Below are 25,346 nucleotides of genomic sequence, written 5' to 3' on the forward strand. Positions count from 1 at the left end.
GATATTTCATTCCCCCGGTAATCCAAGATTATTTGAACCCAACATCCCCTCAGTACGTGATACGAGTACATAATCATTTTAGACATATAACATATACAACGTCTATATTTTGAAGATATAAAATTTATTACATCAACAATAAATATTGATCATTGTTCTACTAATGATTACATATAATTAATAGACATTTTATTTAAAAATAAAACGTGAAGGCATATAGAAATATGGTTTTGTTGTTATTGTATTATTTTTTTTAGAAGGGCCCCAACCCACACAAAAATGAAAATAAACGAAATGGACTTCAAATCTATACTTCTACTATTTCTCGGTTCCCTTAACAATGTTTAATTTTCCGCTCTTCCTCTGGGACTCTTTGTTCATCCATGGTTGAGGACTATTGTTGAACTCTTTCCCTAAAAAAATGGCTTCATCTCTGTTCACTCTGCTTTTCCTAAGACGCCTCACACTCTCTTCTAAACCCCAACTTAAACCCCACAGCTTTCCTCCCTCCTCACTCTCCACCATCGTTAAACCAAAGCCCTTCTCTTCTGTTTCCCCGCAACCTGAGGGACTTTCCAGTCACGAGTCATTGAAAGCAACCTCTCTCTCGGCGCGTTTGGACTTTGTATTTGACCAAATTGATCAAATTGAGAAACAAAAACAACAACAATCGCTCGAGAACGACGACACCCTCCAACGTATCCGAGCTTGGCGTCAATCAAAAAAGGAATCTCAACCAACCCAACACCAATTTCAATCCAAAGAAAAAAACCCAGATTCCGGAATTACTAGAAATGATGAAAATCCTACTGAGTTCAGTTCTTCACCCTCGCCCGAGTTAACCGAGTCACAAACCAATGGTGCCCTTCGGCGGATTCGTGCTTGGAGGGAATCCAAGTATGGGGGAAATAAAGAATGTACAGAAGGTGAAGCTGCTGAAAATGAGTCTAAAGTTAGTGTTTTAACGACTGATCCAGTGACTGAGCTAGAACTGGGGAGGCAAAAGGGGAAGGACTTGGAGGTGGTGCATCTATGGCCGGAGTGGATAGAGTTGATGGAGAGATTAGTGCAGCAAAACTACTTTGATCATAAAAGAAGAGACGAGGAGAAGATGGTGGAAGAGATGGGATTCGATATGAGTAATGTTGCTGAGGAAGTCAAGGATGATGCTGGAATTGATTTTAAGGACTTCAAGACTGTGCAAACTGCTTGTCTTAATTTCGGGAAGGACCGTTTTGATATATTGAGGTTTGTGTAGTAGTTTTTTTCTTCAAATAATGATTGAAATTGTTTTTGAAATGAGATGGACTAGTTTGATTATATGTAATTTGTTACATATTGATTGATTTAGTTTCTTAGAATTTAAGTTTCGATGGAAGATTAATCATATTGATCATATAAGTGATTGAATTGTTGTAAATATTGGAATGCTCTTATGTTGCAACTGAATTGCAACCAGCCAAATTGGATTTCACGTTTTGATGCTCTTAACATAATATCGGCTATTTTGTTTTTGTTAAGAATGGTCATTGATGTGTATCTGGAACATAATTGTTGCGAGTGGTTTCATAAATAATCAATAGTTTGGTTATAATGAGATAAAGAGATGATCATTTCCAAATTTGATTTGGAGTTTCTCATTTTTTATCCTTTGTTTGTTTAGCAATTGATCTAATAGTGCTTGAATTGTTGCTTTTCCCGAAGATGGGAAATGGCTGAGAAAATCCTAGTTATTTCATGTTTCTGATTGTGTTGCCTTCCTGCTGTAGCCGTTTTAGTTGTTCGTTTCGTATGTTGTTTACTGATCTCAATCTAAGACGGTATGCCCTTCCCCAGGCAGATTATTTCCTCTGTAGATTTCGTTTGCTTCTTTGGATGAATTCAATTACCAAAAAAGAATGTTTATAGGATTTATTTGGATCATATGTTTGATTAATGCTACTTTGCTGAAATAGAAATTTAATTTCAGGTCATTATCGAGACAGGATATCCAAAATTTGGTTGGTTTTGGATGCCCAAGTGCAGACAAGAAGGTGGTTTTCTCTGCTAAAGTCTTGAGGAAATATGTTCAACTTGATGAAGGAGATGTAAGTATTAATTTCGTTACTACTTTGTTGTTTGCTCATATCTAACAAGCTTCCGCAATTGTTGCTTCCTTTCCGTTTGTCCCTTTAATTATTTGAGGTATTCGCGCGTATCAGGTTTGTAGTTCCTGCAGTTTGAGGAATTCTTGTGAGAAAGCATATCTCCCAACGAACAAAGAGGACGAGGCACGGACTACCGATGTTATGCGTGTCCTGTTGACCTATGGTTTTGATTATGTCAATGGTTCCATCGTAAATGAATCTGTTCTGAAACAGAAGTCTTTAAAGACTGTTGTCCGTAAGTTGCTTTACGAGGTTGTGAAGTTGAGTTCCGTTCCCATAGACCCGAATCTTCCACCTCCTGTATTTAAGAAGCCTCCACCAAAAGTGAAGCAACCTCCTCCTCCTCCAAAGAAGCGTGTAGGGCGGGATGACATTGAGATGAAGAAGGGTGATTGGCTATGTCCCAAGTATGTGAACTCCATAAACCTTACTGAACTTGTTCAGTGTTTCACGTTTACAAATTTAAACTCACTTTAATCTCTGGCATCGTTGACTGTTTGGTCTCAGGTGCAACTTCATGAATTTCGCAAAGAATACGGTCTGTCTACAGTGTGATGCCAAGCGTCCCAAGAGACAATTGCTTCCTGGAGAATGGGAATGTCCAGAGTAAGATTACTTTCTTTCCCTTGCAAATTCCACTTCAGATTTTAACGCAAATCATATTTACCAAAGTTCATTTGTTGTATATGATTCCCCGTGTTCCTCTATCGTAGTTTTATATGTTGAATTTTGTTCGTGTTGCTTCTTGTTATTGTGCTATGGCAGGTGCAATTTCTTAAACTACAGGAGAAATATGGCATGTTTTCATTGTGATTGCAAGCGACCACCTGATGCCTTTATGGAGAGTAAAATACAAGAAACTCGACCCGGTTCAAGAACAAGGTTGGAGAAGGCTGCCTGGCGATCCGAGGTCTCTAATGGTTGGAATTTTGACTTTGATGATGATGAATCAGATGGGGCAGATGTTGCTGGCTTTGAGTATGCAGATTCTTCGCTAAAGGGTGAAGCTTCTCCTTTGGGCAATCAGGCTCATGGAGGGAAGTTTAGAGGGCTTGAAGATGATTTCGATACTTCTCGCCGAGCCTCGAGGGTCCATGAAAGGGTATATTCAGATACTGATAGCAGTAAACTTGGAATCGGGTTTGATGATTTTGATGATGAAGATGATATTGATAGTTATGAGATAGATTCCCAGCAAAATAATCCAAGGCAGAAAGCTTCTTTGAATGCTTACTCTGATAAAGAGCTGTTTTTGGAGTTTGAAGATAGTGATAGTTCTAATAATAGTAATGTTGCTGGTCAAAGGACAAGGTTTCCATCTTACAGCAAACCATCTAAACACGAGCGTAAAAAAGTAATGTTATCCGACACCGAGGATGAATTAGATTTTGATTCAGATGAAGACCTTTCAGTTCGTCGAAACTGGAAATCGAGGCATGTATCTGACTCTAAGCATAGGAGTGGAGGCAACTTGCATCACAGAGGAAGTTCTGGTTTTCAAGGTGTCTCCTTCTCCGGTTCGGACTATGAAAATGATGGCCCACAGTCCAAGAGAAATGAGTCGAGACAGAATAAACTAGGATCTACCAGACTTGGAAACAATGCGAGCAACCGTGGTGATTATAACTTGAGAAACGATTCACGATCTAGGTCGAACACCAAGATGAATGGCGGAAGAAACTACTCCGATAATTCTGATAGATCATATCGAGATTCCCGGTGCAATAATAGGAGGTTTGGAGAGGATGATTATGGCAAACAGATAACAAATAACATGCAGAAATTCAAGGGAGGTAAGAAAGATGGAGCATCCGGAAATCGGTACCGTGGAAAGTCTCGTGAACATAGTAGGGAGATGGATGATCCTAGTGAATTTAAAAATAGCAGGCGTGTTATTGAAAGATAAGTCGAAATTGTGACCCATTTTTTAATTATCTTTTGAATGCGGGCAATCCTATAGAAACTTTGTATTTGTAGCTCAATTTACATACCCGGACTGGAATTCTTGTGCATAAGAGATAACAGAAGCAACACAATTTATATACCCAAACACAAAACTTACATGTTGAAGGAATTGGCTAGGCCTTGGATAAAAGATGGTATAATCATGAAGTGAATACCAACTGAAATCTGTAATTTTTTTTAGGGAAAAGACTATAATGTATACAACTAATGAAACAGAGATCAAAAGATTTTAAATACATCACAACATGGTGTATCACCCATCATACACTTCACCCCCCTTCTTTTTTCTCTTCCTTCTTTTCCTGCCCCATTTTTTCTTTTCTGTTAGCAATAGGTTCATGACATGGGAGCTGTTCCAGCAGCAATGGTTGAGTTGACAATTATCAGGTTATTGAAATGAAGGGTGAATATCGAAAATACTCACAATTTACACATCATGCTTTTCTCTTTGATATTCCTATCCTAACAATTGTTGGGGCTTTTAGAGTGAAGAAGCCCCACCAATAAAACAACTCGAGATTAACAAATAAGACCACTCAGCATGGGAGCGCCAGACGGAGGGGATGGAGGAGCATAGGGAAAAAACTGGAATTCACTGAAATTAATGGATCTTACTCGATCCCACCATAGTAAAACCCTCTTACAAGAATTACATCTCGATCTTTTCGAGCTAAACACCAAGCAAGAACTTAAACACATCACTCAATGAAATGATTCCTTCTACTCGCCTGCTGCCGGCCTCCACAATCACAAGTCTCCTAGCCCCTGTGCGAATACAAGCACTAATGCATTATAGACTAGATCGTATTGGAGAACAGATGAAAAGGAAGCTTCATTCTTCAAAGGGAATATCATAAGAGAATAGGTGAAAAAGATACCAGCATTTGCCAACTGCTCCATCACTTTGTGCAAAGTATCGAATCGTAGACACATCTGACATCTTTGTCCATTGAAAGAATTTGCATCTTGACTCAGTTGCAAGGCCTGCAAGATCATTTTCGTTAGTAAGGAGAGCTCTTTTTCTACTTGCAGTTTATCGAAACAGACAGCACTGCAGGCATAAATGACGTTTTTCAATTACCTGATGAATGCTCATTTGTAAGGAGAGCTCCTTTGCTAAAGCTGTTATATCACTGTCAAGCAAACAAGCAGAGGACAACTTTTGTAAGGAACATAATTAATTAGTTTGGCATCCAGAAGTTTCTTCTTTTATAATTTAAATTCCCCACTTGAAAAAGAAACAGATTACCTCCGTGAATATACGTCAAGCAACGAGTCATTCTCATCCACGATTGGTATCGAACTCACATTGGCTGCAAAAGGTGTGATCTTGTAAGATGACTAACAAAAGATGAGGAAACGTTAAAGAGAAGAGAGAAAGAAGGGACTAAAGAGACAACGACCAATAAGTACTGCCAGTCACTAGACGGCATTAAGCCATTCCCTCGAAAAAGAACATAAAGGAAAAAGGAAGAAATAATGCTTCTAAAACCAAAATAGTAATGATGCGATAGTAACTGTTCAACAATACCGACTCTTGATACCTACAATGAACTGACTTAATATCAGTAGTCAAATATATAACATAAACGTTAACCAAAAAGCTAAGCAACAAGCTCGACATGCAGTGAAAACATGTAGATGCAAAATGTAACATTTCTAATTCAATATCATACGAACGCATGCTTAAAATCTGTTCTCCATTTTCCCACTGTGTTATAATTTATGTCATATATACAAACTGCAGCGGCAGCTTAAACCCTTGAGCTCAAAGGCTACAGGTTACCTTGAATCAACAATGATAAGGCAGCACCAAGAGAGGCATTTGGTCGCAGCATTGCCAGTGGCCTACCATTTGATTCCCCAATATTTGGTACCCAAGTACCCAAGGAATTGAACAAATTGGCTGTTGAAGAACAGGCAAGGAACTAGAAGAATGTTTAAAATATCTGCATATACCTGAAAATTAGGCTTCGGTTAGAAATAACTCATGCACCCTAAACAAACAAGTTAAGGATCATGTACCTTCAGCTTACATTTTAGAACTTCAGACAAAGTGGCAAGATTTAGCAGTTGCGGAAGTGAGCCATCTGGTGATGAAGAATGAATGATGGGAACAACAGCCACCTTACTCTTTAAAATCCTCAGAGCAACATCCTTCAAAGTATCGTAAGGCCCAGCCTGCATAAAATGATACTAAAATGTTGCATACTGATACCAAAGTAACTGAACATTCTAAAAGTTAGCTCTAACTTCACTGAAGTCCAGTTTCTATCAAAAGAAGTATATGATAAATAAAAGTACAGTGAGGTTTCATTAGAAACATGGGCTATGAAAGAAAGGTTACAGGAGCCTAAAAATAGGTAATTCATTCTATAATAAATATAGGGGCGAAACATCAAGATTGAGTTCCCTCAATTACATGAGAACCCAAATAATCATCATTCCAAAATTTGGAACTGCACACCAAGAAAGAAATCACCAATTCACCATCAATTTTTCATGAATAGATTCCAGAATAGTCTACTACAAAAGGCAATAGGTAAATATTGGGAGATAAGAAAAAATCCAGACCCTAATAATTTCAACAGTAGACCTAATCTTTCTAACCAAAAGCAGGTGTTTCATTTAACATTCGAGCAAAAACAGCAGGTGTTTCATTTAACATTCGAGCAGGGAATTAAGTACTAATGAGGTAATTTTTCCACCTTCATGAATCATCCAGAAAAAGGAAACAAATCAAAATAAATCAAAGGCAAACATGAATGATTTAGAGATGCTAGATTATCCTGGAAACGAAGCACTTACATGAACAAGATGTCTAGGATATGATCTTGCATTGCCATCAATCTGTCTGCTAAGATGCACCTTTCCCTCTTTCCAAAATGATATCGTGTGTGTCTCTAATTCTTCCTCTGTCAAATTCGAGCCATGATTTCCCAACTGTCCTTCAAAGGATTATACATGTTAAACGCACTCAAGCTACATTATTGCAAATAAGGGGAAAAATACCATATATTTCTGCATCTCAACTAGTATGTCTCAAAAAGCTTTAAAACACCTCATGAGTACTCCTAAAAATATATGTTACCATAACTACTGATTTTCAGTGACTCAAAATATATGGTTAGACACGGAAGAAAAAGGAAAAAAAATACTGTCAGAAGCATGTCTTCATGGTTAAATAACTCTAAACATTTAAAGTTCACCAATATTCTCAACCATTATCTATCAGATTCAGTAACATCTAGTCCATCATTCTGGGGTGTATTAAGTAAGAAGGTTCATATGGTGATTTGTAACTTTCAACCTCTTACTATAAATATGAGAGGCTCCCAGCAGTTAGGTGGCTCTCCGGTTTTTCATTCCTATATGTATCTGACTCTTTCTCTTGACAATCATGGTCATCTGTTAAGTTCAGCATAATTAGAATGAAGCATGGTTAATTTCATAGAGTTCTGTTGAAAGTACCAGTGGCTCATCTATTTCAGGCAAGTACATTCCCTAATTCATACATCACCAGGTCTCTAAACTGATATCAATTAAGTTGCTAAATTATATTCCTATTGAACTGAAGTTTTGTCAGAATTTTATCACAGCTTGGCTTTGACATGCGAAGGAAAAACTCAACATTTTCTCCCGAACTCACCTCTCTTAGGATAAGGATAAAGTCCAATGCACTAAGAACTCCAACGAACTGGCCCTTGAGAGAATCCCAGAGAGGAGCCACAGGAATTCCCTACACATAGCATAAATAAGCAAAGATAATATCTGAGCTAATAATCAGCAGAGTGAAAAGTAAAGCCTTGACAAATTGCACACAGCAGTGAAGGGTAAAAAATCTAAACAAACCCTTCCAGAAAAATATATAAAAACTAAAGGTACATTATATATGACAAAGAAACTAGTAAAGTAGATATTACATCAAAGAAGATACGAAAGGTCAAAAGAAAGGGGGAGAGAAAAGGGAACTAGAATAACAAAAAAAAGCACATGCACCACGAGGTTAATCTTCTTTCTGGATGAAAACTAGGAAACACTAGCAAAACCTTTATGTGTAGTGACTTTGCATGTCTTTTCATTTCTGCATGTTTTTTGAGCTTATAAAAGAGATTCACCTGTTCATACAGAATATGGAATGCTTGTTTCACTGCTATATTAACATCCAAGGCAATAACCTGCAACAACGGATGCATTCAGATAGAATCAGCCTCAAGCCACCACCCACAATAAGTTACCACATAAATAGCTCCAAGAGAAAGGTAATGCATTCAAACCTTGCCCAAGTCCGGAAGCAACTCATATGCAGTATGTCTTGACAAGAAAGTGGCTAAGCGGTGCCGAGAGACCTCTAAATCTGCACCTGACATGGTTGGAACTGGTTCCTACAAGTGATCCCCATAAAGGACATGAGTGCTTATGCATCTAAATCTAACATTAAAACATAACTTCCAGCCTGATTCTTTTAGAAAAAAAAGCACCTCAATACTTGAAAAAGGACTAACACAACAACTTAATTAAAGAATACTTTGAACACCCAAAAAAGATTTAAGAGTTTAAGAAGCACACCGAATGAATAGAAACATCATCAAGGTCCATGTTGGATCTACATGGGGCCTCAGGACTAGGACTTGGAGAAATCGCATCCAGATCCCCAGCTATGTAGACAGTGTTGACCACACCATAATTACCATTTACAAAGGGTTGCTGCTCATCATGCCGCCATTCACCATCAACAAAAAACTTAAACTGCCAGTAAACAGAAAGAAAACTTGAACATCAGTTTCAGAGTAAGGAACAGATGTGGATGCCAGAGTTAGGACTACAATGCATCTACATAAACAAATGACCAAATTTAGGAGGATCTCTGCTTCATGTATTCGCCTACTCCAGGGTTAGTACACAACATACTTCAAAAGAGAAAAAAATATTTGCAAAGTCGTCGTATCAGTATACTGACAATCTCGATACAAACATGAAGCAGAACATGAATATTTTGAAGTTTTAGCTTCACCGGTTTAGTTTACCATTATCAAGATAATCTCCAGGATGCAGGACTTAAGAACTCAATTAGGATCTTATAATAAAACATAGTGGTACTTGCAGCATTTACTTCCAATGATTATCAGTGTCAATTCCACAATTACTCAATCGGAGAACAAATAAAAACTTTAGTATCAAGTGCTCTTTACAGGAGAATAGGAGTAAAAGGTTGCTTATACAGATCCAACTCTTCTAATATGGAACAGGCCGGGCAGAAGAATATCATATAACTGTTGAGAGCGTGCAGAGTGCTTTTCATGCTTCTTGCACTTAAATTATTGGCGACTTGGCAAGCAACTAAATTGATAACATATTTGTGTACTATCTCTTCCCCACCTTCAAAGGCAGCAAGGGGAAGAATGTGGTCTTTATATCTCTATCATTAACCAATTCAATAATATTCTGAGGCATCAGATAAAAATATCAGAAAATTTACGATGAATTTTATCTGAAAATCTACAAAAGCATTTAGCAAAATCAAGAACACTACATTACATTGTAAATTAGAATTTCAGTCTACAGATAATGATCATAAAAACTAATTAACCTGATGGTATCCGGGACTCAAGCTACAAATTACTTGAAATACAGAGGGGCAACCCTCCATTGGAGACATGGGTATATGCTCTGACCACCTGCGCACATAGAATACAATCAATTGCCATTTCCAACTTAAATTCCTGAACAATCCTTGAAATGATGAACTTTAACAAAAAGTCTAGGAAAAATCGAATTTGATCTTTTCAGCTCTCACCTAGTAAAGGAGCCAGTTAGAAACACTCTACTTCCACCATAAGGCCAAATGAAGCGCACTGGAACCAAAAGTGGCCTCGAAACTCCCCTGTTTTCATGGCCAATTTCTGGAGCAGCAGCAGACATTTTCTCCGCAATTTACTCAAGTACCAAACTATGAATTCTCGAAAACTATAATTCAACAAATTTTCACTTCATTTTTCTTCTTTTTCACCACGAAAGCACTAGTAATCAAGCAATTAAAGACACTTATAAATATTCGCCGCGGTAATCAAGATTGGTAAACATCATAGAAAATTAAGTTTTTTTCAAAAGGGATCCTCTACGAAATAGAGCAGAGGATCCCGTAATGGTTACACATTAAAGCTACAAATCAAAACCATACTAAAAAAAAAGATTACCCTTTTTTTTATAAATTACAACATAAAAATGAAACCCTAAGATCTCCAAATAAGAAACCCTCTCAGTAATTCTCTACATGTAGTGCCACCCAAAACCCAATCAAAACCTCCAGAAATCAACAAATCCAATCCCAAAAGTCAACAAATCAAACTGCTAGCAACAAAACCCCAAAATCTCCATCAATACCCAAAATTAAAGCTCCGATCCGAAATTAAAAGCAAGAATTTGACACTAAATCAAGCACAAAACCCTAAATCAATGGAGCTTTGAGGAAGCTGCAGAGTGGGTTTTTGGTAAACAATTTCGAGAAGCGGAGGGATTAAAAGGAGAGCTTGAAACAGATAAAAACCCTAACTTTGATATAAAAGATTAAAGCTTTGGCATTTGATTGGATCTTCAAGAGAATTTGTGACCTCTCAGTGAAGAATCTGACTATGAATTTTTAAAATATATTTCTTAATAAATAAATAAAAAGTTCAGAGAAAGGACGAAAACGAACATTACAAATGGTAATTAAAAATAGGGTAAATTAAAAATTTAGCAACTGAATTACCTTATCACTCCTATTATACTCATTGAATTTGAAAACTTTTTAATTTAATAAATAAACTTTATACATTTATTTTTTATCACTCTACGATGACATAGATATTACATTAATTATTTTATTATTATTTTTATATGACACGTTATACTTTATTAATATTTCTAAACTACATAGGATTATAATAAAAATAAATTTAAAAATCTAAATTATACCCTTAAAAATTAGACCCAAACATTAAATGCTCATCTTATACCTCACCCTCCCACCGGCAAACAGCGGCTCGTTGACGGCCTCACCCATGAGATGGGTATTGACGAACAAGCGTTCTCATCCGAAATCTCTCTCCTCCCCCTCACAACCTTTCTCACCTAGCTCTGCAATCCCTTCCATTAATTTAATCCCCTCACTAGTTACTATAATTATCGCTCGATTATCAGACAATAAGACTCGTCGACGATGAGCAGGTTGTGAAGCGTTATGATGGCGAATTGAATCTTCGCGTGTGAAGTTAAATTACTCAGAACGTGAGATAATGCGTCGAGGAGATCGGTAGTGGACATGAGAGAATAACGCGAAGTAATTGACATATTTAATCAAGTAACAAGTGATGTTCTCTTATGTCGGTGGAGAAGAAAAATAGAGCGTATTGAAAAAGCAAGGAACGACGCCGACGTCAGCTATTAACTGTTGACTTTCTGGGTTGATCTTGAAAACCTACCTTAATTGGGACAAAGTGTTGGTTCAGGTCCATTCAGAAACAGAGCATAGTTTAGCTAGGAGGTTTCGTGTGGTTCGTTGCTTATCCTTCATTCATTTGGAACACCGGAAGAACACTAAATTGTCCGATATCCATTTCACGGGTAAGGCTGTTGATGAGCCACCGTCTGCCGGTGGGAGGGTGAGACTGTCAAGGATAAGGGTGGGGTGGGGAGGTAATTTGGGATTTAGGGTTTGGAGTATAATTTAGGGATTTATGTCAAAACTTTAAAGGTATAATTTATGATTTTAAAATTTATTTTTTATTAAAATCATATGTGGTAGCACGAATCCTAATGATTTCGATGGTAAAAAAATTATTGTTATTCCTTGAAATTATGGGTTCGAGTACCATGAATGTCAAGAATACGAGTGTTTAATGCCAAATAATTTAGAGTTGACTTTAAACAGATACTTTGTACTCATTAATAAAATATGACCATATCATATGAAAATAATAATAAAATAATTCATGTCATGATAAAAAAATAATATATAAAGTTCAGTAATTAAATTGAGAAAAATAAAATATTGTGAGTGAAATAGGATAAATAGAAAAGTTCAGTGATAAATTTGTAATTACTCTTAAAATATATGCATTGGCTGAGAACTTCATGAAAACGAATTACTTAAGACTTATTATATACGAATACGAGCTTTTACTTTTATTTTCAAAATACTGATTAATCTAAAATTATTTTATTTAACAATAAATATGGAATTTGGCCTAAAATACCAAAACAGTTGAACTTGGATAAATGGCACATTAATAAAATATAAGAGAATAAATGTAACAATCATAACACCTTAAAAATAATATATTCAAAATCTAATTTTTTAATACAAAATATTATATAATTATTGCAAAATATTTATTTAATTTATATTACAGAATATAAAAATTTTATAAGTTTATTACAAATTATATGTTTTAGTCATTAATGTATTAAATAATTATCATGAAAACAAGAAAATGTACTTCTATTAATTTTATATAAAAGGTACTGAAGTACTGATTGAAAATTAAATACAAATAAAGTCAATTGACTATGATTTGTCTAAATAAAGTATTTGCATACAAATAATTTAAATTAAATATTTTAACATCTAAATGAGAAAAATATTTTCTTAAAGTTTAGAATTATGTACTTCGAAAAATATATATAGAATGTGAATATAAGCAACGTTTCTATAATGGTAAAAATAGAATTTTGAAAGTGAACACGTATATATTAATAACATAAAATTTTTATTCATAAGATAGGCACAAATAAAATAAATTATTAATAGAAGGAAATTTAATTTTTAAAATAGACACGTTTCTACCATGAATTATATGTATGTTTGTCACAGTTATCTTAACTTTTGGATTAGGATTTAGGCACGAAATGAGTATTCGCTTCTTACGATTCAAACACCAGAAAACCTGAATTTTTTATGAGATTGCATGTTAAGGATAGAAGAAAATTTTACGTTAGGATAAATAAACTTCTAAATTTCTGTCAACAACGTATAGAACAAGTGATTAAAATCTCTCAGTTGACACCTCGTATCTCCCTAGGTTATGGTTTCAGTACCTATTGGCTCGTTTATTTGATTCTTTTTTTCTTTTTATTTTTTATATTTTAAATATTGATGAAGATAGAGATTAAATTGAACACAATGTGAATTTTAGAGTTCAAACTATAAAGTCTAAGGAAATTAAAGAATAGTGTTGTAATTTTATCATTTTTCGTTGGCTTGCAAACAAAGGGTAAAAAGAGAGTTTTGGTTCTCGAACATTAAATAAATATGTTCATGAACATTATATGAATATGGTTGTGACCATTAAATGAATATATTCATAAACATTAAACAAACATTCACGAACACGAACATATTAAAAAAAGAACATCAATATAATTTTATTCATTAAAGCTCAATTTATTTACATTCTTATACACAAATCGATACATAAATTGATAATTTATTTCAATTTAGTACATGGAAAAAAATCTGAAATCGATATTTATTCTGAATTGTTAGTTTCAGAGTCGATCGTTCCCATTTCAGCTTCGGCATGTTTCACGTGGTGAATAACATATATATCTTACTTATGTCAAACACTGGCTAGAAAACTAAGGAAATTGTTCAATATAAAAACCCATAAAAATTAATTAATTATTTAACGTGCAATTACCAAATTAAAGTGAAAAATTGCGGCAAAATAGTTAACCATTTCAACACTAGCAGACACTAGTGGGGATTAATTTGTTTTTACATGACAACTAGCTTTTTGTACCTATATAGAAAAGGCATAATATAAAAAAAAACCTAATATTTAATTAAAGAGAAAATGACCTCAGTGACCGAAAATATATTGTAATATACGATTTTGACCAATTTTTTTTGGATTTACCAAAATGACCAAGTAAATCGCAATGCGATCGATAATTCGCAACGCGATCTCTGGTATCGCAAATCAGTTTCCAGATTCGCAACGCGATAGTCGAAGTTTGCATTGCGATTTATTCCAAATTCGTTGCGATAGGCGAAGTTCGCGTTGCGATTCATTCCAAATCGTTGCGATAGTCGAAGTTCGCGTTGCGATTCATTCCAAATCGTTGCGATAGGCGAAGTTCGCGTTGCGATTCATTCCAATTCGTTGCGATAGGCGAAGTTCGCGTTGCGATTCATTCCAATTCGTTGCGATAGGCGAAGTTCGCGTTGCGATTCATTCCAAATTCGTTGCGATAGGTGAAGTTCGCGTTGCGATTCATTCCAAATTCGTTGCGATAGGCGAAGTTCGCGTTGCGATTCATTCCAAATTCGTTGCGATAGGCGAAGTTCGCATTGCGATAGTCCAAATATTGCATTTATTTCTTAAGAATTTTCTCTAAAAAGATAGAATTCGCGCGGACGTGTCGAAAACACGTATTACCACGACCACGACCACGACCACGACCACGACCCGAGACGGGACGGGACTGCGGCGGCGGCGGCGCGCGAGAGTCTCCCTTGTTCTCTATCACTCAACAAGGAAGTGGGAAAGCCAAGCCTTAAATACCATTCCCAATAGTGTTTCCAATACTATGTGGGGTTGAGCATTACCAACACTTGTTTCCAATACCATTACCTTCATTGTCTGTAAGAGTTTAATTTTGAAACTAAAAAAATATTTATTCGAATAAATAACTTACCTTTTGAGGACTTTGATGTAAGAAAAATATTAACCAAACAAATGCAAAGGAGACAATGATGGAAGTTTTCAACTAAGGATGCTACGAAAACTAGCTGATAATGACACAAAGGAAACATATCGAGTTGTTTGGTCATCATATACTCTTTGCAAGTAAGTCATTTGAGCACTATAAGAACCCGAATCAGAGTTAGTTTTAGCAATTACTTCATTTATGATCAAAGTCCTCAAAGGATAAGTTATTTATTCGAATAAATATTTTTTTAGTTTCAAAATTAAACTCTTACAACAATGAAGGTAATGGTATTGGAAACAAGTGTTGGTAATGCTCAATCCCACATAGTATTGGAAACACTATTGAGAATGGTATTTAAGGCTTGGCTTTCCCACTTCCTTGTTGAGTGATAGAGAACAAGGGGGACTCTCGCGCGTCGCCGCCGTCCCGTCCCGTCTCGGGTCGTGGTCGTGGTAATACGTGTCTTCGACACGTCCGCGCGAATTCTATCTTTTTAGAGAAAATTCTTAAGAAACAAATGCAATATTTAGACTATCGCAACGATTTGGAATGAATCGCAACGCGAGCTTCAACTATCGCGTTGCGAATCTGGAAACTGATTTGCGATACCGGAGATCGCGTTGCGAATTATCGATCGCATTGCGATTTACTTTGTCATTTAGGCAAATCCAAAAAAAAGTTGGTCAAAATCATATATTACAAGGCATTTTCGGTCACTGAGGTTATTTTCTCTTAATTAAATAGTTACTTTAATTTCTATTCTTTTGGAGCATTTTGGTCGTAATCAGGGGTATATTAAGACGGGGTTAAATTATTTTTTATAAATACAATTTTTTAATTGAAGGGATTTTGGTAAATTTTATTTATTTGTTTTTTCAAAAATATAAAATTTCCAATATTAATTAATACTTAAAAAATTAGCTAGTTCCAAGGCTCCTCTTGTCCCCCATGAAGGTTCGTCCCTATTTGTAACATTTCATTTTGGGGCAAAAAGTTTCTTATGTGAATGGAAATCGTTAGTTAATAACGATTAACTTTCCAAAATAGGGGCCCTAAAATAAAACATTGAATGCCAAAATACTCTAGAAAAAAGGAATAAACATCAAAATGACTATCTGGTCAAACGTTATAAGTTTTTTCCCCTAAAATGAAATATTAGGGTCCAAAATGTTCCAAAAAATAATATGAACCAAAATGACTATTTTGATAAATGTTAGGGGGCTAACTTTGATATTATACCTATAAGAAAAACAACGGCCATTCTGCAAAATGGAGTCGATATGGAAGTATGTTCTCTCGATTCCAGAACATGCAGACGTGCATGAATATCCTCCACTTGTTTATAAATAGGATAAGATAAACAAATATTTCAAGCTAAAGATAGTATATTTCCCAGATTATCAGGGTAGTGGGGTTGGGGGACCATATTGTTAACTCTTTTTAGGGTTTCATTCATTCACACACACCTACACATATTCTCTTTCTTGGATAGCCATAAAATATGTAGAAATAATAAGATTCTTATGGAAAATAATTTTTTATATTTTTATTGATAATACATTTTTATTTTTTAAAAAAATTATTGTCCTCCAGCTTTTAAAGTTTCGTCTTGACTAATTCAAATTGACCCATGTCGCATATCTGATTTTGGTGGGCAAATCTCCCAGTAAGGATTTTCTGCATATACAAGGATTCGAACTCAATACCTTACTCAAGCGATATCAAGCTACTTACCACTTAAACCAACCCTTATTAATTTGTCTTCCAAAATTTTATAAACTCATTCTTAACCTAATATTATGTGTTAATTTTTAGTTAAAAGATTAGTTGGAAAGTATTGTATTAATTCTTTTTGTTTGTAAATATGTGTATATCTATATCTATAGAAAGAGATAGAGACTTATAATTTTCCTCATATTAGATAATAATAATTCAAATAGTTGTATAAATTCTTTACCAAACTTCTCATCTTTGACCAACTTGTATGTCATCAACTAGTACGTGGATTCCATTTTTATTATGCATAAGCATGCACATAGATAAATGTACAAAAAATTATAAAAAAAAAATTGATCAGATAAGTGATATTAGAATCGAGAATAATCAAGTGGATGACACGTGAATAATCGTTATAAAATTCGTACATCATCAAATGGTATGTATTATAGACATTCCTGTTTATATGTGTTTACATACTATAAGAAAGCTTGTGGAATATAAAGAGTTACATGTCAAGCTTGAGAGAGCATCGAGTTCATTACTAAGAATGATGGAGGAATGAAACGGAACACTGCCAATTGCCAACGTGGATGGGATTTGTTGGATAAAAGTCGTTAATCCGAGAATAAAATAGATAAATAATATAATGATAATAATTATCAAATATCATTGTAAAAAATTAATGATAAAGAACGAATTTACCACGTCTTAGGATTGTTAAAAGTATAATAATCCGAGACTATAATCACACTTGAGAAGATAAAGCAAATCAAATTAAACTTCTTAAAAATAAAATAAAATAAATAGAAAGAAAGAAAAAATACTCTTTTTTATTGATATTTTGATTAGAAACAGTTGAGTCATGTCGTTACACAGTTTCCATAAGATAAATTTTCGGCTACTCCTTTGGTGCCTGAGATCGTTGGTCCTTTGTCTCCCAAGATACAATAACTAGATGATCAACTACAGTAGCACAATTGTAAAGATCACGAACTATCTTGCCTTCATCTATAACAGGAAAACTAGTGGAGAAAAACTTTTCCTTTTGAATTAGTCAAAAAATTATTGAAAACTTGTTCTGCAATTGCGATTAACTAACTTAAGATCACATAAGGACCATACAATGAAAATTAAAATCTAATCAAGAAAATTCAAATAAAGATAGATACAAAAAGATTTGATCGCATCGACAAACAAACCACAAAAGGGGATCAAACTACTGAAAGACCATCGACAAACCGCAAATCAGACTCGAGCAACGTGAAAAGCTATCCACGAACACATAACGGGTATCCAAATCCAATCCGAGAGTTCAACGCAGGGAGATCAACAATATAACAGATAAGCATCATCTTGATCAGTTGTAGCGATATCAAACCAACCCTCAGAAAAAGAGATAAATGAAAACAACAGTCAAATGATTAAAAAATGTGCCATGCAGATATATGAAAGTGTGTCATACAGCATACTTATTAAAAATAAAAAACAAAAGAAAATAAAAATGTGATATAAAAAAATAAAAGGACAATAAAAATACAACCACCATTAAAATTGATGTCGTCGCATATCAATAAAGACAAAAAAAAAGAACGATCACTAATGAGAGAAAATTATAAGATAAGACTATGGTATCGTTACTGAGAGATGATTATTATTCGAGAAGATTAATACCACTTAAATTCCATTTTCTTTATTCGAATGTTTGAATATTACAGTTTATATCAACTTTGGAGGATCACTTTAATTTTATGATTATATCGACTAATGTAAGGTCATTTTTAAAATAGTAATTTTTCATCACACAATAATTATTTAAATTATTTGTGAAACATCCTACCAACTTAAAGTACCTTTTTTTTTATTAGAGATTTCGAGCTAAAATAATAACGTTTATAAAATATATTCACAATATCAATAAATTAAAAAAAATTGAATAAATACTATTTTAATAACCTCCGCCGAATCTATGTATAAACTTCCAGCAAAAAGAATAGTCAAAGTGGGTGGAGGGTTGTAGCTAGGTTTAGGGTTTCTTAAACTCTAGAATCAAGCTTTTGGCTGTCTTTTTCTCATATGTATGGAATAAGGAGATGTAATATAATAGATTGATCCCAACACCAGATTGAGAGTAACTTCTGTAAATATTGTTTCACATTACATGGCTGATTGTGAACATACTATTCAAACCTTGAGGCATATGCTTGTTATTATATATATATATATATATATATATGGACAATATTAAAAATATATGGACTAGATTTGACCACATTAGATTATAAAGTTTGATTTTTTTTCATCTATAATACTTGAACCTAGTTTTACTTGGATGATACATAATAAGTGATCTCGATAAAAAAAATATTATTCTCTCTAGAGATTTTAAGTTCGAACAATTACGTTTGTAGGGTGTGTGGTCAATAAATTAAATAAATTCTGAACAAATACTATTAGGGATGGGAATGGGACCCGAACCCGACGTGTTCTGACCCGATCGGGTAGGGTTTTTTAAAAAAAAAATTGGATTCGAGTCGTGTCGGATTTAGATTTAGGGTGAAAAATACCCAACCGACCCGAAAAAATATAATTTTACCTTATATATTTAAGAATAATTACAATAATACCCATCTCTATATATTTTTTCTCAATTAAGTCACTGTTTTTATTGAATAAAAATAATTTTTTATTATTTCGAGTCAGCTCGAATCGGGTTTTCAAGTTATATATCAGGTCAGGTGAAAACTTGTTTTGATCGGGTCGGTTCAGGTCTCGGGTGGAGGACTCCTTGTTCTCGGGTCGGGTTGGGTCGGATGGACCAAAAACCCAATCCAACCCGACCCATGTCCATCTCTAGATACTATATTATAATCACATCACAGACAATTAAACAATAATTGGATTTGAATTTAAGGGTGCGTTTGGTTCACGAAATGTAAGATTACCAGTGAGAATAAAAGATTACCAGAGAATAGGATTACTAAGAATGTTGTATTTTGTGTTTAGTTGGTTTAACAGAAATGTAAGATTACTTTGTTTGGTTAAAGGAATAAAAGATTATTGGAATGTATATTTGACCAAATTGTCCTTATTATATATTTGTATAATATTACAAATTATAAAATATTTATATATTTTCTTTAAAAAATTAAATTCATAATATTTATATAATTTTTTTACAAAATTAAAAATATAAAAAAATGTTTAATAAAATGGTAAAAAGAATTTAACCCCTGAACTTCATATAAAATTTTAATTTTAATTTTTTTTTTGTAAATCTAAAATAATTTAAGGATAAATTTGTAATTTAACCTTCGTAGAATTTTTATTATTCAATGACAGAAGAATGATATTTTTGAAAAAAAAAAAATTTAAAGGTATTTTAATCCAAAACGCCGGTAATGTTACAATACCTAAGGGAATGAAGGTAATGACATTCCCGGTAATATACCTCAAAAAAATCTACTATTGATAATAAAACATTACCGGAAATGAGATTCCCGGCCAACTAAACATGGGAATGTGAGATTCACATCGGAATCCCACATTCCTTGAACCAAAAACACCCCAAGTGTAATTGAACATACGTGACATATTTAACTAACCATTACAATTTATGAATCCCGTTAAACTGAATGTAATTAGAGCTCTAATTAAAAGAGCATCTCTTCGATAGAAGAAAGCACCTTGATGTTGTGCGAAGAATTTGCCAGAGAAAAAATTGCAAGAAGCAAGTCCTATGTAGTCGAAGTTATTCCTCAAGCCAGAATTCACTTTCCAAGTACCAAAAAAGCCTAATCTCCATCATATGAAATGAGAGCCCAATGGTCAGCAACCTCATATCAAAAGGGTTTAGCTTATTCCCCAAAGGGTCCGGTTACCATACAGAATGTACCGATGTTCGCTAAACGAACTGACTCTGCCGTAAACGGGTTGTTTCAATAACCCTTGTTAATGGTTTGACCTTGTCATTCCCGGCCTCCCACCAGATTGGTACCGGGATAATCTGGACTATAATGTCAACTCTAATGTGCAAGCGAAAATATACGGTTAAGCAAGGGACGATGACGGTTCGTTCTAAGCTTCATTTGAACTCTTATGGGATTTGTGCCTTTTCTTCTCCTGCTTCTTACTGCCATTACAAAACCAATTATCATCAGCACGAATCCACGTAGAACGTAAGGTGGAAAACCAAATAATCTAGTATCTACATAGAACGGATTGTACGGAACATACTCGTCATGCCCCAAACAAGATTTCAGCTTCCGGTTTATGTGCCTCATATCCTTTTCCGTGGGGAACTTGTATTTCCTAACCTGCATTTGTTGCCGGCAAAAGTATATCGGTATGTCAGTGAAATTGCGCATGCATTTGTTGCTGAACTGGATATAAGTTAAAATAAAATCATAATGAAACCATACCCAAACATCTATAGCATTTAGAGATTCTATAAACAGCAAAACGGAGTTCTCGGAATTCTGCCGTGCGAGAAGACTTCTTAGGTATCTACATAGGACACGACGCACGAGTTGAATGAATTGTAAAATATCGTTTTATAATAATCCTAAGAGAACTTCATGAATTAAGAAGCATGTAATACCCCTCAAAGTCGAGAACTCTATGCATCTCATTTGCGCTGCGTAAAGCAGCCAGTGCCAACTGTAATATAGCAACGGCAAGCAAAGCCATGAGAATCGTATTATAGGAAGATTAATCGATCCATGAAACAGATTTGACCGATTGCAAATACGAAGATGCATAACAAGCTTTCATTCATTATAGATAACGAAGATCCACAAACAACGAATATATTTAGAAGAACCAATTTCATAAGACCCTTACGAAAGAAATTTTCTTTCGAGGCTATCAATCGAACAAAAATATGGAAAAAAAGTACACTCAAAAAGGAGCTCGAACCAGAAAGAGCACCTGGCCGGGAGGAAATAGATGTGGAGCATCAGTAAGCATAATTTTGTCAACTTCCAGCCTTGCAGTTTCTTGCAAATCCTATGCAATATTAACAAATCATAGACACTTGGAATGCATTTATTATTTTGAAGGCTAGATATTGCCGGCAGTAGGTTATTTCCCCAGCCACACTAGTACTAGGGTACGAGCTTGGATCAGATGAGCCAGAAGTTACAAGACACAAGCTCCATTGAATGTCAAATCAAAATTTGATATATGTCCAGACCTGAGTAGGAATGAGGCTATCAAACATGATATTGTTGAAAGAAGTAACAAATATTACCTTTAGCATTTGATTTTCATCATCCTTTACTCCACAGAATTCCTAGAGAACCAAACCCTCTGTCATTAATTATAGGGGGAAATGAATCACATGGACTTAATTAGGGCTATATACAATGGTAAAGGGATCATGATTATATTGACCACAGACTGAGAGTTTCAAAAGTTCATTCCTTTTTTTAGGAAGAAAAACCCTACTGAAATAAAAAAGAATCACATGAGCAAATAAGGGGGAAGCAAATGATTTTCCCAAATAAATTAAAATTTTCTAGTAAAAGTATTTTACAGCTATGGACGGTAAAACAAAGGGATAATAACTAACCGAACCCACCTCCATGTCATTGAAAAAACCTTCAAGTGAACGATAGGGTGCAAAAACAATGAGATCAAATTCCAGACACTGCAAATTGAGATATGTACTTTTTACAAACATAGCAAAAAAAAAAAGAAACGCAAGATTAAAAGAAAGAGGAAGAAGAACAGTAGCATGCCTGATACACAACCATCTCGTAATTGAGAATCATCTGATGATCCTGTGAAATCCCCTTACCAAGCTCCTCAGCTGACACATGATTTTCTTCTATTTACAGGCCGCATACACACAGGTTAACCTACAGATATAAAGGAACTTTTTAAATTTAACAAATACAGTATTCTCTAAAGAAATTTTTGTGTACAATGATGATTATCAGTCAAAAGAAAGATCATCCAGCACCACATATCAAATGACAAAATCAGTGACGAGACAAATTCCAGAAGATAAACTTTTCACTTGACCCAAATTAAGGGAGGTGAGGATGGATATATCAACACACTTGCCTGCCATCTTCATAAAATTTTAAAATAGCCCATGATGCATTTTTCTAACATGGTCTAAAGCACACACCAGAATGATGCATACAGCAGATTACATGCAGATATAACAAGCATTATAGCATATATCTGAAAGAGATGTAGAAGAATCATACATTATATGTTTTGGATGATGTTCCATGACCGACCACTGCAGGTAAAACCTTTTGAAAAAAATAAGTGCTGTTGCCTGCGAAATGTGAATCAGAAGTAGAAGCACATCAATTGTGACCTTGTCTATATTCATGACTACGACTGTTATCATAAAAAATGTAACAAGTACCTGAATTTTATTAGGAAAGTAGAAAGCACTACAAACTTCTCGAAGTTTGTTCTCATAAAACACCCGCATGAATTGTTCTTCTTCAATGTTAAGAGGTTTTGGACGCTTGTCAGCTGACACGAACAATCAAAATATCACATGCTAAGCTCAGTGACTAAGCATTTCACTATGAAACTAAAAGGAAAGGGAAAATGAATTTACCATTATCCCTTGCAATAGGTTCAGGGTACGATATTGAACCTTCAGCATCTACTCCCATTTGAGTTGTTCCATACTTCAGAATAAACAAGCAGGTCAGCTTCAATAAAATGAACAATGGAAGAAAATTCTACTAGGAATGCTTTCAATGGCAGGTATTTGTAACAGACAACATTAAAAAATGTTGCTAATGGAAAGTAAAGAATGGAATTCAACACCAATTTCATTTAATTTACTAAAACGATAACTCGAAGTTGCACTATAAAGACAAGCCTTTGAGATCGTGCAAACACAGATACACGCACAACTGAAAAGCAAAGGCTCTGCCATACCTTCTCCAGTGTTTGTATTGCTCTTTGATTAACACTCTTGTATTTCTCAACCTATATCAGCAAAACAAGAAAAGAACAATAGTATTCTACCCAATGAAAACACAAACGAACCTAATTTATACTTAACAAAGTTCTCAATTAATTGCAGTTCCAACTGAACTTTGAGAAAAACCAAAAAGAATAAAAAAAATCTCAATCTTCTCTTACATCAATAAAGCATCAATGAAGAAAATAAAACAAAGATACTAGCACGAGCAGCTTGAACCAATTAAACAATAGGAAAAAAATGCATTGCTAAGAGGAGTAATTGATTTTGCCTTACATTTAAGAAACAATGATAAATGCTCTTTTTTTCATATTATTTACCAGCTCTCGAGGAGAGGAGATCCACTTAGCTCTGTGAGACGATGTATGAAAATCAGCCATGAAGACTCAGAAACTCGGTGGCTCTGACCCAGCAATTTCGATCGCAGCTATGCAAACATTTCCTCCAGCCACTCAACACTCTGAAATCTCCCAAATTTGTCTTTCCAAAATCAGATTCGGGTTGCCATGCCGACCCGAAATAATTTAATCCGCAGAGCTGAGCACACTTTGTGAAGCACATTTTCTGATTGGACGAAGCGAAAATCTCTACCAAGCCTCAGCATTCAAACCCATTTGAAGGACTTCTTTCTTTGGCCCATAAACGTTTCTTAAAATTTAATTCGGTTTAATTCCATCGTATTCTAAATGAGCCACAGTTAACTCATTAAACGAACTAAGAGATTAAAAGGAGTGTATTTTTTATAGGTTTTAGCTTCGAGTAGTTATATATGTGAATTAGAGATGATAAATAGGTATAATTTCATAGATTTCACACCGTACCTGTTTCAATTGAGACAGTGATGGGTATAAGTTTAACGAGTACTGGACGAGTGTAGATGTAAAAAATCATATATATTGTAGGCAGTGGATAGGTGATGGATTTGAGACCTTACCACTCTCATCCATTCGCTCACTAATTACCCACCATATAAAATTTGGATTATTATGAATTTACGTATAATTTCAGAGATTATTATGTAAATCTTAAAATTTTATAGCACATGACTTGTAATTTAACCAAATATTATGGTATAAACATTTATTTAAGGGTGTAAACATTTTATTATACTTCTTAATGAACATGTTTATTTTATGTTTTGTTGCTTATATAATTTGTGAGGTTGTTGCTAGGTAGATATAGGTGGGTACAGGTAGGTACGAAATGGATGATGAGTATCCAGTTGGGTAGTGGGTATGGATTTATGAGAGTGAATTTCGTAATATACCCTCGTTGATAGATGTGGATTTAAAAATTTCATCCGTCGTAGGTAGTGTGTAGATGGTGAATAAGAAAATATTAGACGTATATATAGATGGTAAAAAGAGTATTCGCACCTCCCCTGCTCTTTTGTCATTCCTAAGATGTATATATGTTTTCAATAATTAAGAAAAATTATGAACATATATTATCTTATAATCATCGCATTGTATTAAAAAAATTGACCACAACTTTATAACTAAATACCTGAAATATTATATTAATTATGTCATTGGCTATCCCTTTTTCCCATATATATGGGGTAAGGGGGAGGTAAGATAGTAGGCTACCCCTAACACCAAGTTGAGAACAGCTTCCGTAAGAGACCTTCGAATTATGAAATGCCCTCCGTGGGACTCGATCCCACGACCTCAAGGTTAAGAACATTGTGCTCTACCAACTGAGCTTGATAGTCATTTCATTATATTAATTATGTCATTATTTTTATTAATTTACACCATTAATATCAGCTAAATTCTAAAGTAAAATATATTTAAAATGCATGAGTTTATATTAATATATATTTATTTATTATATAAATGATTTTTGAATATCACATTTTA

The 25,346-nt window shown here is 34.5% G+C and overlaps 2 protein-coding genes and 1 pseudogene across 2 annotated transcripts; 1 reads left to right on the top strand and 2 right to left on the bottom strand.

The window, feature by feature from the left end:
* Window positions 1–374: 374 nt before the first annotated feature.
* Window positions 375–4,106, top strand: LOC120167191. Its single transcript, XM_039176281.1, has 6 exons — window positions 375–1,248; window positions 1,970–2,087; window positions 2,202–2,554; window positions 2,655–2,753; window positions 2,913–3,938; window positions 3,975–4,106. Exons 1-6 carry the CDS (start codon window positions 422–424, stop codon window positions 4,051–4,053), a joined length of 2,502 nt encoding a protein of 833 aa, XP_039032212.1. The 5' UTR covers window positions 375–421; the 3' UTR covers window positions 4,054–4,106.
* A 478-nt stretch (window positions 4,107–4,584) lies between these two features.
* LOC120167192 lies at window positions 4,585–10,729 on the bottom strand (annotated as a pseudogene).
* A 9,436-nt stretch (window positions 10,730–20,165) lies between these two features.
* LOC120167193 (cyclin-H1-1-like) lies at window positions 20,166–23,946 on the bottom strand. Its single transcript, XM_039176282.1, is given in 14 exon segments — window positions 20,166–20,655; window positions 20,760–20,839; window positions 20,945–21,029; window positions 21,124–21,182; window positions 21,453–21,530; window positions 21,775–21,816; window positions 22,105–22,173; window positions 22,265–22,356; window positions 22,359–22,384; window positions 22,742–22,815; window positions 22,909–23,021; window positions 23,110–23,182; window positions 23,439–23,489; window positions 23,805–23,946. Coding segments are annotated over 14 exon segments (957 nt in total). The 5' UTR covers window positions 23,865–23,946; the 3' UTR covers window positions 20,166–20,600.
* Between the last annotated feature and the right edge of the window lie 1,400 nt (window positions 23,947–25,346).

The sequence above is a fragment of the Hibiscus syriacus genome, unplaced genomic scaffold (genome assembly GCF_006381635.1).
Source record: "Hibiscus syriacus cultivar Baekdansim isolate YM2019G1 unplaced genomic scaffold, ASM638163v2 tig00111671_pilon, whole genome shotgun sequence".
Classification (NCBI taxonomy): Eukaryota; Viridiplantae; Streptophyta; class Magnoliopsida; order Malvales; family Malvaceae; genus Hibiscus; species Hibiscus syriacus.

Coding starts and splice junctions, on each gene's coding strand:
- LOC120167191 (XM_039176281.1), top strand. CDS start 422: ATGGCTTCATCTCTGTTCACTCTGCTTTTCCTAAGACGCCTCACACTC. Junction 2,088..2,201: donor TTCAACTTGATGAAGGAGAT/GTAAGTATTAAT, acceptor CGCGCGTATCAG/GTTTGTAGTTCCTGCAGTTT. Junction 2,555..2,654: donor GGTGATTGGCTATGTCCCAA/GTATGTGAACTC, acceptor GTTTGGTCTCAG/GTGCAACTTCATGAATTTCG.